The sequence below is a fragment of the Pangasianodon hypophthalmus genome, chromosome 26 (assembly GCF_027358585.1).
Source record: "Pangasianodon hypophthalmus isolate fPanHyp1 chromosome 26, fPanHyp1.pri, whole genome shotgun sequence".
In the NCBI taxonomy this organism is placed as follows: Eukaryota; Metazoa; Chordata; class Actinopteri; order Siluriformes; family Pangasiidae; genus Pangasianodon; species Pangasianodon hypophthalmus.
In genome coordinates, this window is record NC_069735.1 from 18,308,008 (window position 1) to 18,324,153 (window position 16,146).

Sequence of the window (16,146 nt, forward strand, 5' to 3'; positions counted from 1 at the left end):
GAACTCGAGTGTCCTGCACAGAGCCCTGACCTCAACCCCACCCAGTGAACACCTTTGGGATGAACTGGACCTGGAGACTCCTTACCCAACATCAGAGCCTGACCTCACTAATGCTCTTGTAGCTGAATGAACACAAATCCCCACAGCCACGCTCCAACATCTAGTGGAAAGCTTCCCAGAAGAGTGGAGCTTATTATAACAGTAAACACACGGGGAATAAATCTGGAACGAGATGTTCAACAAGCACACATGGGTGTGATGGTCAGGGGTGCACATACTTTTGGTCATATAGTGTGTAATGGGTTCTGAACCCCCTAGGGCCACATTACACAATACAACAACAACAACAACAAGAATAATAATAATAATAATAATAATAATAATAATAATAATCTCTTTTGTAAAAAGACACAGTTACAGCATAATTTTTCTTTAGCTTGCTAATAAAAAATTACATCAAGTTCTCAGTAGCTGAGTGTACGGAAGCTAAACGTTTATTGCTCTAGTTTGCCCCCTAGTGGAATAACAGAAACTAGCTCTTTATTCCGAATCCCTCAGTTCAATTCAGTCCAGAATAAAATTTCAATTTAAAATTCATAACTTGGGCTGTGGGCCATCTAAAGCCTGCGAGCCATATATGTTTAACACTCCTGCACTCCGGTACATTGTTTTGACAATGCCCTACTGAGTGCGTCGTGGGGTTTTATGTCCCAAATCACACACTTTATTCACTACATATTGGCCATATAAATACCGACCTCAGCCAATCTTGGGCATCAGTGTGTGAATGTGTCTTAAACACCTTGCCTTATTCACTACATAGGTCATAATTGGCATATTAGGTACATCATTTTGTCATTACCTTACAGTGCAGTGCATTGTGGGATTTCATTAGTGTACATTCCCCGAAAAGCATACACTATTCACCGTATGCTGGACACCATGACGTTTGAAAGTTTGTCAAAATGTCTGCGACGCCCTCTAGTGGCTGACTGTGGTACAATGGAGCAAGCGATGAAATCTGATTTTTCAACATTTGTGTTGATTTGTGAAGTGACTGACGGTGAATGACAGGTACGGGTTACGTTCACACTAGCAATCAAAAAAAAAAATGTTTTCTACGTACTTGCACAACATTGAGCCCCAAGTTGAGCAAGAAATTGACAAAGCGATACTGTAACAAATGCCATTTGACTTCTCTCAATTCTGTGCGTTAGGTATGATGCGGTAAAGCAACTAAACCAAAAGAGAGAAAACGTATAACTGTAGTTTCAACTTATCCTGTCATATACAAACTCTGATTAAATGAGTATAGAGACATTATGAAGAAAACTAAAACTTGGAAGGAGTTAGCATTGAGATCGTTGGTGCTTCTGGTGAGTGTACGTGGCACAGTACAGTTAGTTTGTTTTGCTAATGAAGTTGAGCACGTTACACGTAAATTGCACAATTTATACACTGATTAGTGCAATATTTAATTTGTGTTTCAGTAGTAATGTATAAAGTAGCTACTACTGTTAGTCATCAGAACTAGAAAAGGCTGAAAAAGCCATGCCTACAAGTGGCAAACTACAAGTGACATGAAAGACTCATGACCTGATAGTGTGCAGCGTTGCTCAGAATGCCCACATTCAACCACACAGACTTTATCTCCACAACTCTACTCACTACATGGGCCACTTAAAAACCATTAATCACATTCAGCAGTTGTTTTTAACAGTGTATCATATTCACTACACACTTGGCTAGAGGTTATAAACCGTCCCTGCTTGTTAGCTCCAGTATAAACACCAGACACCAAAATGTCTTACCGGATTAATTGCCTCTGGGTTAAAAGTTCTTAACACTAATGACTAAATTCTGGTTAATTGTAATCCAAAAGGCAGCGTTTCTCATTAAGCTGCTCTTACTTGGAGGCTGGTAAGCGATGTTATGTGTGGTAAGTGACGTGCATGTGGAAGTGTTAAAAGTGGCAGCAGTTTTTCTCATTAATCACAATGTGTGATTTCCATATCACCATCCGCTGTCCTGAACTGGAAACCTGCGTTAATGAAAGCCGGAAGGTTCCAAAAACAAGGGGGAAATTCAGCTAAGACCACACACACTCTCTCACACACACACACACACACACACTGGTACACGTCACTTACTGTCAGCTCAGCTAACACTCAGAGGTTTCAGTTCTGACAGTGTATCCACAGAACAGGGGCATATTGTACATACACACTCTTACCTGTTCAACATGTTACAAATTCTTTTTATATTGATATTTTAACATGTTTAAAGAAACACGAAGGAGCTGAAGTTAAATAGAAAAAGAGACAGGGTCTTTCTCTACTTAAAAAAAAATCTTCACAGGGTTCCACCATGTCTCCTGGACTAAAAGCTAATGTGTTTTCAAGGAGATAGTAGAGCTTTACTTCCTTCATTGTTGCCAGCAGTGCCGAAGTTTGAAAAATTAGACGGAAGATAGACTGAAAAGAAAAAAGTCCCTTACACCTTGAAATGAAATCCACAATCCAATATCTGTAATTCAGTTTCAGTTTTTCTAAGTAGTTTTTCATTCATTTGGTCATCTTCGGTAATCATCCTGATCAGGGTGGCGGTAGATCCGGAGTCTATCCTGGGAATATTGGCCAGTCCATTGCAGGACCTAAATAATTTCCTATTTAGAAGAACACAGGTTTAGTTATGATTGGCTGTGTGGGTTGCTGGTCCTGAATCTAAGAAAGATGACAGATGACAAAATGACTTTGTCTTCCTGTGAAGAGAGGAGTGCGGCTTTACCTAGACGTGGCCCTACCTTCGTGCATCCGCTATGCCACTGATCTCAAAGTTTAACTGTTTTATGTCATGTGGGAGGAAGCTGGCATTTCCACTCTGGCACTTTATTGCACTGGTCCCAAGTGAAATCCATTTGGTCAAGTGTGAAATATTGGAGGACAGTATGTGGTCTGTAGAAGGATTGCCTTCCCTCCATCCCTATATACAGTATATGATCACTGTGAAGCAAAATAAACAAATGCAGCTTACATCAATAATAAAATAATGCATTAAATAAGCATGAATAGAAAGAGTACAGGAGAGTTACAAATAGAAACAGTGAAGGAGTTAACTCCCACTTTGCAATGAATTTGAGTCTCCCTGGCATGATGGTCACAGTCTTGGGAAAAGAAACTAAATTTCTCCAGAAGAACGACTACTGCTGTCTGAGAAAGAGAGACAGAGAGAGAGGATGTATGGCGTCTCAGTGGTAAAATATCTGTGTGTTAATGACCACAGTCTCCAACTGACTTCCTCTTCTGAATCATCGAAGGTCCATTGCTGCATGTTTATGTCTCAGAAACCACACTCCTGAGTAAGGGATTGAAGAGATCTCACAGGATTTAGCACCTTTCCTGCACTAAACGAAGCCTGAGCTTACACTGCTTTTGACCTTTATTCAACAGATCATTTGATTCAAATCCACTTACAGCTGAACTCAGAGCTGAGCAGCTGCGAGTTTACACCCTTGATGATGATGATGATGATGATGATGATGAAAGCTTTAGTGACAACCGTATATTATTAAGCGAACACACCACCATGCACTATTCATTCCAGTTTTTACAGTACACATTTTTACACAGTAGCCACAGCACTTAAAAAACTTTGACACACACATGCACACAGATTGTCTCTCGCAGCAAAAAAAAAAAAAAATTTAATAAACTTCACCTCACAGCTCCAGGGACACTCCAGTTCGATCCTTAGCTTGGTTTACTGTCTCCCAAAACATACCAGTAGGTGGCTAGGCTACAATAATTGCCCCTAGGGGTGAGTAAATGGACTGGTGCCCCATCCAGGGTGTATTCCTGCCTCAGGCCCAGTGTTCCTTAGAGAGACCCCAGATCCACTGCTACCCTGACCAGGATAAAGTGCTTACTGAAGATGAAGAGAACATCTGTGTTATCTTCAACTTTTCCAGTGTTTTGTTTTCAGTGATCTACAGTACTGATCTAAGACTATAGTCATGTACTGATTCTGATTACTGTGATAACTCTTCAGACCCTTTTACATGTCCGCATTTCTCCCTGACGAGAGCTGAGACCCCTGAATTTTGGCGGACAAGAGTTGAGTACAGGTGCAATTTTCACATCTGTGAAAAACTGACAGAACTAAAGAAAAGATGTTTGGTTCGCATCAAACAAAGTAGGTGTAAAAGCAGTCTAGGAACACCCAGAAATGCAGCAGATGCAAGACAAACACTAGGGCTGTCAAGTCTAAGACAATTCTAAGGCCAGGACTAGCTGAGATCAAGACTGAGTCTTGAGGGAGTCGAAGCCAAGACTGAGTTCAAATGAAAGTGAGACTGAATCAAGATCGTGACCAAAAACCATGAAATATTTTCAAGGCCAAGATTTTACTTCAACTACCTGTCTTCTTTTGTGCATTGTGCCAATGATTAGGCTGTTTTCTAGAAGAGGAAATTACTTCTTGTCAAACTTTGTGCATGTGAAAAAAAGGAAAAATGAACACTATTTTTGGGAAAACTCTATGTGGCGACCAAGATCATCTTTAGCAAGACCAAAAGCCAAGACCAAAACAAGTCCAAATACAAATGCCAAAAACTCAGAGAAAAGTCTAAGTCAATATAGAAACTGTCTCAAGACCGGACGCAAGCTCTATAGCCCTAACAAACACAGATGATGTAACAAGGAAGGGTAACACACATCGGGTCAAACCAGGCAGTAAAAGAATGAATAGATTGACTAAATGCATTAACAAGCATCCGGTTGCTGCTCCGCCATCAGTGGAACAGGAGCACCTCTGAGCAGATATTATTTGGGTGCAAATATATTTAAAGCCATAAAGTATATAGTATAAAGTGAAAGAGGTACCAAGAGAGAAAAGCGAGTGGGTGGTTTCTTGTCAAATGTTTTTTTTTTCCTGACAATCATTTCATTCTCTCTCGCTTTCGGAAGACAAAAAATAAAAAGCGGCTCAGTTGTTTATTTGTGGCTGCGTTCTGGAAACTTCAGCAGAGACTGCAGAAAACCGCTGAGTCAGCTTTGCACGATCCGAACCCATCCTACCCCCCTTTCTTTCCCCTGCATCCTCTCTCTCTGTCTCTCTCTTTACCACTTCCTCTCTCAGACTTTTTGATCTCTGTCTCTCCCATGTGCTAGCTATCCTGCTCTCACTTGACGTCTCTGCAGGGTGTGTGGGCGGAGGTTGCGAAAGTGAGAAAACACAGATCGAAGTCAAAGATAAGCCGTTTGCAAGGTTGCTTCATTCTTTTTAAACCATGTTAGAACATCCTATATTTTTAGGGTGTAATTTACTTATTCGCTCTCAATGAATTAATTTTGGTTGCAGTGGTTCAACCTTGCACAGGGCAATAATTGAGTTGTAGCTCAGTTTTTTTTTTCCTCGTAATTGTTAGCCATAATTACATACGCCATTAGCTTGCTTTTTTTTTCAGTCCACACTTGATGCTGACGTTTCATTGAGATGCATTGTCATCATCAACCCTTCCACTTAAGCCACTTTTTGTGGCTTCTGCTTTGCAAATGTAGTGTAGTGCTTAAAGGTGACTGATGCATAGTAATAAACTGATCTTATCTTATTCTTGTGTACCTCTACAGTTCTTAGCAACCTCACTTGTGTAGGTGCAGGGAGAGAAAACAGATAACCCCCCATATTTGTACCATTTATGGAAACGGTTGGCTGATTTGTAGCTCAGGTTTTGCTAATTATTCTTAGCATGGAACACAGAACAAGTCCGAACAGTTCCCAGGCCCTCCGACTGACTGAGCAGAGAAAGAGTATGACAAAATCCCCTTTCTCAAATGCAGCTTTACCCGTAAAGTCTGGGCAGATTTCCATGACAGGGTTAAGTTCTATTAAACCTGTGCTATGCTCATATTGAGACATTTACTCATACCGAACAGCTTGTTCAGCATAAGTTGGGATGTCCTCTTTCCTCTTAATGACTAGTACTTGCATTATATCTTGGTAACATCAAAACCACACAATCTAGAATTGCCTAGTCTTCCATGTATGGAGACATGTTTCTCACGTTTCATGTATGTATTTCCTGACATATATGTCTCAAAGTTTCTCCTTTAGGCCATCACAGTTTTTTTTCACCGTCATTGCCTCGGCTTGCTAATTAGAGGCCTGGCACTTGACGTCTATAAAGCTGCTTTGTGAAAATAACTGTTAATATTGTTATGTAAATAATTTTTTGATGGAATGGGAAATGTAGCACTACAATTTAAACTGTATAAATCTGAATATTTATGCCCTTGAATTTGTAAGTGAGCTGTGGTGCAGCAACGCTACCTGCTGTGGCACCGTGCAGCATGGTTTCAAATTCAAATTTATAATTATCAGGTGTGCAAAATTCTCATTACAATTTTTGGAGCCACCGTCCATTTTAAATTCAGGTTCAAATTTCCAAAACACTACATGACTTAGGAAAAGCGAAGGAGCATAAGGTTCAGTCTGGTCCATGTATACAAGAGCCGGAAGATTTCCGCTTATAATCCTGAAATATAAAACAGGAAAATGGTTCTATCTTTAGTGTTGCACTTTCTTTTTAAGAATTAAAACATGAATGAGATGAAGTTTTGATTATGGATGTAGAGCCAGTCCATTTTTTAATCAGTCAAAATAATGTGAAACAAAAGTTAGATATCAGAAAACCACTCATTTTTGTATCTCTCTGTCTATTGGATAGAGATATACGAGTACATAGCCAATGAAATCTAGCATCTAACCAGAAGTGCAAATAGCAATTTGTCTATATATACACACACTTATACATATTTATCTTTTCTGTCCAATTGGGCTACACTCGGAAGTGAAGGACTGCAGTCATCCCATCCGCAATTCAGAAATGCTTGGTCAATCTATCCACTTTTTGGAATATGTGTGCATGTGTACATGATTGATGATAGCCTGTTTGCAAGTAGGTGCAGAAAAGTGCTCTTCGTCCTTTCAGCTCCATTAAACACATCAATCTGATCCTCAGGAAGTGTTAATACTTTTGCATTTTTGCTCATTGCACAGAAAGATTTATTATCAAAAACATGCAGAGGTCTAACGTAACAAAAAGCTGTCCTTCAGAAAGTTTTCCATTTTTCATTTTCTCAGTATAATGGTAAATTGTTTAGTCATTACATACACAGACCTGATTGCCATCATTTCAGCCAATAAGCCAAAGTGAATATGATTGAGAACTGCTTTTTAAGCTTGATTGAGGCTTGATAATGTGTATAAGAAAATTATACAGAAGTTTTCTATGGCCTCAAGTGGAAAACTTGATTAAACACAGTTACTGGGCTTCAGTCACTGAGGTCTCAGGTTATTATGTACATCTAAACTGCTTGTGTTTATGGCAACAATGGATTGAAATTTGACTCAACATGGGTCAATTTCCGCTCGATTTTTTGATCAGCAGCACAGAAATGAGTCTCCAGAAACCACAGAAACCATTACACATTTTAGTACTAAATTATTTTTTTTCTGCTATTTTTTCTCCAGCAAGAACGTAAGTAGTAGCCAAGCTGTATTATTAATCGGCTAGCTGCAATAGTTTGGCATTGATGATGGAGTGGCTGGCCGCTTTATATCCCAGGGTGCCCTCGTGTCTGTGTTTCCTTCTGGCTCTCCCTTTTAGTTTTACTGCCAAAGCTAGTCTTATCGTCTTATCAGAGTCCCTATTTGTGTTCTGTACATATTCTTTAACCATTACGTGACAATTAGCATACCTAACAATCTCTCTCTCTCTCTCTCTCTCTCTGTCTCTCTCTGTCCAGCTACACATGCTACTCCTGAGATACCAGTGATCCTGACCCCCTCTGCTCTCTGGACCTGCCTGATCCATCCTGATGCCCTACTTCTGCTTGGAGTTCTCATCACTTGGAAATCATTCGCTGTTGCTGAGGATGGCCCCACATGGACAGCTTAAAGCTCACTCTGAGATTACTGAGGATGGTATCACTTAGAAAGCATGAAAATGGCTTTGGACTTCAACTGCGATGAACAGTTTTGCACTCAAGTCTCTGTCAGTGAACTGTTGATACCTTCAACTAAAATAGACTTCATATGAAAACTATAATGAATTTGCTGGTTGCACAATTGCACTTTTGACCATGTAGTACAAGGGATTTATTTATAAGCGCACTATCCGGTGTCACCCAGATGAGGACTGGTTCCCTTTTGAGTCTGGTTCCTCTTAAGGTTTCTTCCTCATATCATCTCAGGGACTGTTTCCTCACCATCGTTACCTCTGGCTCGCTCATTAGGGATAAATTTATACAATTAAAATGAATATCCTGAATGTATATATTTCTGTAAATCTGCTTTGTGACAATGGCCATTGCTAAAAGCGCTACACAAAAAAAAATTGAATTGAATTGAATTAGTTCAAGCAATTATGTTCATTTTCTAACTAGCTACCTGTTTAATTCTACACAAAATAGCATGATATATGGGGCGGGGGGTAAAATGTTAATATTAACAGCTAATATTTGCAATTGACCAGCAAGTAGAGCTTCTCAATTCCGCAGTTCAATTCTGAATCAGCCATGAACTCCATCCAAATATATTAGTTTATTTTTTTTTACAAGCATACAAAGATGTGATAGTTACAACAATAACTGTGATAATAAAAATAAAAACAATATCAATATCTGTTCAGCAAAACATGTCATAACTCAGAGAGAAAAAATATTTAAAAAGATTAAAATTCCCTGAGAAATACATTATACACTATATGTAAATAAATAAACTACTGGCCTACTCTACCCCATCCATCAGTGGAAACAGACCCCACCACCACCCACCCCACCCCACCCTTTCCCATAGGAGCTTCATGAAGCAGATATGATTTGATTGGTGGTTTATTCTCAGTAAAGCACTTACACTAACATGGCAGTGTGTGTGTTTGGTGCTGTTACGAGAAGATGAGCTACAGGAGTGATGTTCTTGTTGGGGTTTTAGAACACTATTAATGGAGATAGTCTTTGCAGGACCAAAGTTCCAGGAGATGGAGATGGACCTGATGAGACTCGTCCTATAACCCCAACACCCAACTCCACCCAGATGCTCGACACCCTTGTCTCCACCGTATGAACTTATGGATAATCTCTGCTCAGGCAGGAGGAGCTTGATCAGCATAGATCCAATAATTACAGAAACAACTAGTATGAATCATTTTGTAACCCTTATCCAGCATTTCCACTATAGATCAAGATATCCATAACACATATCATTTTGTACATCTTCAGCATTTCAGCTCTGTCTGTTGCCTCAGTTTGAAGCTTGAGGGTCAGTTTAGCAGCTCATATCTCAATAAATTAAGAGTCGAGTCTTGTTCTCGCTGTGATTGAAGTGCACTAGAGTTCACATAGCTAAGATACTCTAGGACCGGTTGTTGTGGTCTCCACCCGAGAGTGATTGCTATGTTCACACCAGCTTACACGGACCTCACGGAGAGGGCATAAAACGCACCAGGGCTCAATTCACAGCACATGCAAAAACACATCATAATGTGTTGCTGTGGTTCTGTTTACATAAATACTGGCAGGTTATCAAATATTGAAATGTTAAATATAATAGAAAAAAATACTCTAAATTAACTTAGGAAAAAAACAAATGAGAACCGTGTATGTGTACTTCATGAAAGTGTGCATGAAGTGTGTACTTGTGTGATGTATTCTTAATGTGTATGTGTTTATATGCTAGATCATGAAACCACCAAAGAAGTTTTCTTGCTGTCCTTCTATCAAGTTGTTAAGATCACTGACTGAAACAAACAACTTGTCCTTCTTATACAGCTTGAAAACTCCACCCAGGTAGCTGCTAATCTGGTTCGTCTTCTCGTGAGGCCTTATCTGGTCCACACAGCTGTACCTGCATGCAAACATAAAACATCACAACCACAGTGCAACCACAGGACCGTCCTAACCTACCATCCTAACCTACTTTTTACAGAGTTCAAAAACAGGAAGGGACCTGAGGGAAATTAGGGGTTCTTGTTTTTATCATTTTTCAGCTATAACATTACCTCAAACATCTCAGCATGACATTTTTGTCTGTTTCGTTTACAGTTAGGCAGTGATGTTACACATGGCGGAGGTGTGTATGTGAGTCCGTGTGTGTATACCTGTCCGTCATGAGGCTGAGGGGATGGTGGCTGTAACGTGATGAGTTCAGTTTGATCTCATGTGTGAAACTTTTGCAGCTGTTTTTGAAGGACACTTTGGAGAACAGGTAGTAGAATCCGTCTTTAGGGATGATCAGACAGCCATTGCTGTAATTGAAATTGTGCGTAAATGCAGGAAAGCCACGAATGGCCCACTGCATCACGGCCACGTCTGACTTTAAGTCTGCAACAAACAAACACATGAACACACACATTTAGCACTGGGTGTGTGTTGCCTTTTGAATATAGTGATGGTGAATTCTGTTCTCTCAATGACAGCCATGTTGTTATAATTTCAGCAGAATGCAAAATGTGACATTATGAATATTTAACCAATCACAGTACACTTTAGAAGAGCAGTGTGCGATGTTTAGTGCCCCCTGCTGCCTGTGAGGTGAACTGCAATGAAAAAGCAACTGACTCCACCAGGTCTGTTTAATCTACGTCTGTTCGTGATGTACGCCGTACTCCCTCGGAATAACATTTTTATTCGTTTTTGCAACATGGACATGCGATTCCAGCAGCAACAACAAGTGAGATGGCAATTTTGGCTACTGCCATCTTGTGTCAGGTCAATAATCTCACCTAGATACTGTAGAACTTCTGCTATAATCATAAAGACTACAACATTTATACTGAACATCCTTTCAACACAGTCAGTACTGTTTGTCTTTACTCTTCTACACCCGTATACTGTAATGATTTATAATCTCGATATCCGGTGTCACTCGGAAGAGGATGGGCTCTGGTTAGAGTCTGGTTCCTCTCAAGGTTTCTTCTTCATGTCTTCATGTCTAAGGCAGTTTTTCTTCACTGGGGATCTAAATCTACACTTGGATTTCTCTAAGATATATATATACAGTATACCAAAATTATGTAGACACCTGAACATTACATCCATATGTGCTCGTTAAACATCTCATGGGCATCTTCTAAACCATGGGCTTCGATTTAAAAGCTTGGGCACCAAATTTGGCACGGTAGTGAGTGCTGTGAATGAAGACAGGAAGTTTTTTCAGTGGTACAAACCTCAGTGCTTTGTGGTCCTGTTCTGGGTAGCCAGTGTGATAAATACATATGAATGTCATGTTTTGAATGTACGCTAGTTTCACCCCAGCCTCAGAAGCAGTCCATTTCACTGAATATTTGTGTACTACGCTAAACTTACATATGTACAGTCAGGTCTATAAATTTTTGGATATTGACAAAGTTATTGATATTTTAGCTGTCTTCCAAAGTAAACTGGACTTCTATATTAAAAAATGAATAGCTCGGTGCTTTAATTTGAGGGGATTGTATTTAATGATGATGTGACTGCTGACAGAAGCAGCAGGATGAATTTGGAAGCGTACAGGGCGATATTATCTGCTCACATTCAGCCAAACTCATGGAAAAAGACCCGACGCATACTTCTAAAGCAACTCAAGACTTTTTTTTTTAAGGCAACGTTCCACAATGGCCAAGTCAATCACCTGACCTGAATCCAACTGAGTTGCGTTTCACTTGCTGAAGACAAAAGGCCCCGAGAACAAGCAGGAAGTGAAGACAGCTGAAGTATACACCAGGGAAGAAACCCAGCATCTGGTTCCAGTTTAATTTAAATGAAAGTTTAATTTATGATTATGTTTGTCCAATTCCATTTAATTTCCATTTAAAAAGGTTTGACCACGTATAAAAAGTGCTGTAATTCCTACACCATCTACCTGATTTGAATTTAAATACCAAGCAGTTAAATCTGAAAGTCTGTACTCATATTCATTATTTAATTTCAACTCCAATATACTGCGTTAGACAGCAAAAATAACAATGATTTTCTACACACACACACACATATGCAAACACACACACAAACATACGCATACAACCAAAATTTTAGTTGTATTTTTTTTTCAATATATTTTTTTTTCAGAGAGCCTCTCAGAATGCCTTTGACAAAAGAAGAACATAATGAAATCATTCTCATGACTGGATCTGGAAGCTGTCGCAAGGTTGCAGTGGACTTTAACAGGAAACATGGCAAGCACATCACACACACCACACTGTTGCCAAACTCACTAACAAATTCAAAAAGACTGGAGGTTTTGCAGACCAACCGAGAAGTGGACGTTCACAAACATCCACTGATGAAGACACAACCAACGTGGTGCTGGAATATATACACACACACACACACACACACACACACCGATCAGCCATAACATTAAAACCACTGACAGATAGATGAAGTGAATAAGATTGATTATCTTGTTACAATGCCATCTTTCAAGGTGAGGTGGGATATATGAGGCAACAAGTGACCAGTCGGTTCTCGAAGTTGATGTGTTGGAAGCAGGAAGAATGGGCAAGTGTAAGGATCTGAGCAACTTTGACAAGTGCCAAATTGTGATGTCTAGACGACTGGGTCAGAGCATCTCCAAAACAGCAGGTCTTGTGGGGTGTTCCCGGTATGCGGTGGTTAGTACCTACCAAAAGTGGTCCAAGGAAGGACAACCGGTGAACCAGCGACATGGGTCCATCGTCATGGGCTCCAAAGGCTCACTGATGCACATGCGAATGAAAAAGGGTTCAAGGTGTTGACTTGGCCTCCAAATTCCCCAGCTCTCAATCTGATTGAGCATCTGTGGGACGTGCTGGACAAACCAGTCTGATCCTTGGAGGCTCCACCTCCCCACTTACAGGACTTAAAGGATCTGCTGCTAACATCTTGGTGCCAGACACCACACACACCTTCAGAGGCCTTGTGTAGTCCATGTCTCGACGGGTCAGAGCTGTTTTGGTGGCACAAGGGCAACCTACAAGTATATACAGTATATAGATATATACACTTCCTTCACTTGCACTGACACGTCTTTGGGCCACATATTGAGAGTTCCCATGAACATCTATCAAATACCAAATGCAAATTCAACGCCTGGAATCAACTCTAGACCTTTTATCTCCTTAATTTGTCATGAAATAACAAGGAAGCAGGCCACACCTGGCCATGAAACTGCTTATCAGTCAACTGTCCAATTACTTTTGAGCCTGTGAAAATGGAGGGACTGTAAAAAAAAAAGGCTGTAATTCCTAAACGGTTAGTGCAATGTTTTTTGTTAAATCCCTCGAATTAAAGCTGAAAGTCTACACTTCATTTCAAATCCATTGTGGTGGTGTACAGAGGCAAAATCAAAACTGTGTCACTGTCCAAATACTTATGCACCTGACTGTGTGTATGTATATAGTGTGTGTGTGTGTGTGTGTGTGTGTAGTGCGCGGTGGTGTGCTGGCTCTCACAATGATTGTAATGCAGAAATGCAGCTGGTTTGGTGTCACTGTCAGTCTTCGGGTTCGGCGGTGGTGGTGAGATTTCTTTAGAATCTGCGGTGACACACAGCACATAGTAAACCACGCACTTTATCTCTTAGTGTATAAAACACAAATCTATGCAGTAATATAGCGTTAGTGTGTGTTAGTGCAGTAAGTGTATGTGTGCGTACGTACAGGCATCATCCTGGGTTTTGTTTTCTCCCTGAACAATAAGCAGTATGATTATTAGTATACTTCAACACACAAATATACACTATAAAAAAAAAGATATACGTATGTCATACTTACAATCTGCTTGTAAAACTGAATCATCTCTTGATGTATCTGCTAAAGAAGATAAGAAAGAAGGACATTTATAACCAAGTCAGAGGTTGTAAAGTCTTCCAATCTTCATAAATCATAGATATATATCTTACTATCCTCGCTATGTCACACCTAAATCTAAGTCTGACCTCATCTATATCTATAGATGTATAATCTATATGTAAAAACAAAACCGTAATTCAAGTGTGATTTACTCGAAGACAAAAGTATAACCTAAACATAATATAGGTGTGAGTTACAATCAAGCCTAAATTTATAGATATAATATTATTTTGAATCTAATATACAGTATATATACATATACACACAACATATAGGCATTACCGAAACCTAGTGTGGTATATCCTGAGCGTCGAGGAACACACACTGAGGTAGTCTAGCGTCTTTGCCTGAGGCCACAATAACTCAACAATGAAAAGATAGAATCACCATCTACACCAGCTAGCTAGAGATTTAAAGTTAGAATAGCTAATTGCGTCAAAAAAAAACTGCAAACAGATGCTAGCTGGCTAGCAATAACCTTTCTGCAACTGCATCAGGCAAGCTGACAAGCATCATTTCTACACCTGAGGTCTTTAAAGCCAATTTTAATGTGGCTTTTTTCAAATAAACACATTTTTAGTCTATAGCTACAACCTTTTTTTTTGTTTCTCTTATAAAAAGCACATAATCAAGATGGAAGTCTGTGACGTTTTAAACCGCTGTTTGGACTGGATCAGTTTATCAGGGTCTTTAATAAACGATTTGCATAAAACTCTGAGATAAAAGTAAAACTCTCATGCAAGCTGCTTTGCTGAGGAACGTGGATGTTGTGAATGTAAAGGTTTATATTAATTAAAGTTAATTTGATTAATTTTCTTTAGCTTTCCTTATAATGAGCTGCTTGTGGAAACAGAACGGAGACTCACGCTTAGCCACTCATTTTTGCTGAGGCTTTTCCAAAGCGTTTTTCCAGTGCTATGAGCAACATTACGTTTGTTGTAGAGGAGCAGGAGGAAGAAAAACATGGACATTGATGAAAAATAAAACCACAAAGTTACTGCTGTAAAAGATTCAACTGACTTTAACTACGCATGCAAAACAAATCCTGATTGAAATCCATCCACAGTGGGTCACGGTAGAGATTGTTTTCACCAACGTATCTGTGGGAATTTTATTTCCTCAGCAAGTAATCAAGATGAATGAAATCCAGGTGTGGCTGGGAAAGATCTAAACCGAGGCATGGCTGGGGATTTCCTAGGAGCAATTTGGGGAATGCTGGGTTTGGCGTGAGCCACTATTTATTTAAATGTTGTAATGTGTTAACCACGCGCACACACACACACACACACACTGGTTTTACTATGTTTGTGAGAACTTTACAGAAGGTAATTATCACTGGTTAATGCTCCGTACCTTTTAATTTTCAAATAAAAGATGTCAAACCACTGTTTTTATGGAAGACATTTGACACCATCCTGTCATTATGAGGACTTTTAGTACTTTTTGGTCCTTACAGAGGACTAAATATATGTACACACACACACACACACACACACACACACTGAGTCAATCTTGCTGGGCAATGTACCAGCAAGAGGCGTGAACGAAAGAGGAAGTCCAGCTGGAACTTTGTTGCATGACGTCAAAAATGAAAAGCTGCTGAGCTCAACGGAGATTCCCAAAAAAAAAAACACACACACACACACACACACACACACACACGGATATGCACTCTTAGACTTTAATACCATGATATTGGTGAGTTCCTGTTAAGATTTAGGAATAGAAACACACATACACACGCGCACACACACACACACACACACACACACACACTGTAAATTATGAGTCAAACTTTCATTCACACTGTAAATGCTAATAATGTAAGTAATTAGTCATGTAAATACTGTGTGAACGACTGGTACTGAGGGGTTTTGGTCTGTTACGTCTGCAGAAACCGCTCAGGTTTCCCCCTGAAACCTGTATAAAAGTGTTTTTTTCCACTTCAAACACTCGCGCTCTCTCTCTCTCTCACACATACATATACACACACCCACACACACACACACACACCACACAAAAGCGGTGCAGTGCAGCAGTGTCGGGGTAACAGAACACTAAATGCTGCGCTAAATGCCAAGTCATAGCTAAACTCAAACCTCACGACCCAAAACAAAACCATTTTCCTCGTTTAGCTTTTTTTCCTTTAATATAAAATCAGCATTTTTTAAAAATAAATAAATAAATAAATAAATAAATAAACGCTTTCACAAACTTCACACTTTATCAGGTTCTCCTGTCATTATGGGGACAATCGCAACAATTCCTTTAAAATGTGA

At 39.7% G+C, this 16,146-nt stretch overlaps 1 protein-coding gene across 7 annotated transcripts in view; it reads right to left on the reverse strand.

Moving 5' to 3' along the window:
• Positions 1–8,586: 8,586 nt before the first annotated feature.
• LOC113526599 (lymphotoxin-alpha) overlaps positions 8,587–16,146 on the reverse strand; it is a 17,769-nt gene continuing 10,209 nt past the window's right edge. For 2 of the 7 annotated variants that reach the window (XM_034300137.2, XM_034300135.2), the window contains exons 2-6: positions 13,790–13,828; positions 13,676–13,703; positions 13,469–13,552; positions 10,157–10,379; positions 8,587–9,903 (exon numbers count right to left, since the gene is read on the reverse strand). In XM_034300137.2, coding sequence (XP_034156028.2) covers positions 9,732–9,903; positions 10,157–10,379; positions 13,469–13,552; positions 13,676–13,703; positions 13,790–13,828 — 546 coding nt within the window. In that variant the 3' untranslated portion in view covers positions 8,587–9,731. Of the gene's footprint in view, positions 9,904–10,156; positions 10,380–13,468; positions 13,553–13,675; positions 13,704–13,789; positions 13,829–14,733; positions 15,387–16,146 lie in introns of those variants that run through there. The other 5 variants (XM_053229840.1, XM_053229839.1, XM_053229838.1 and 2 more) reach the window with 5 other exon arrangements.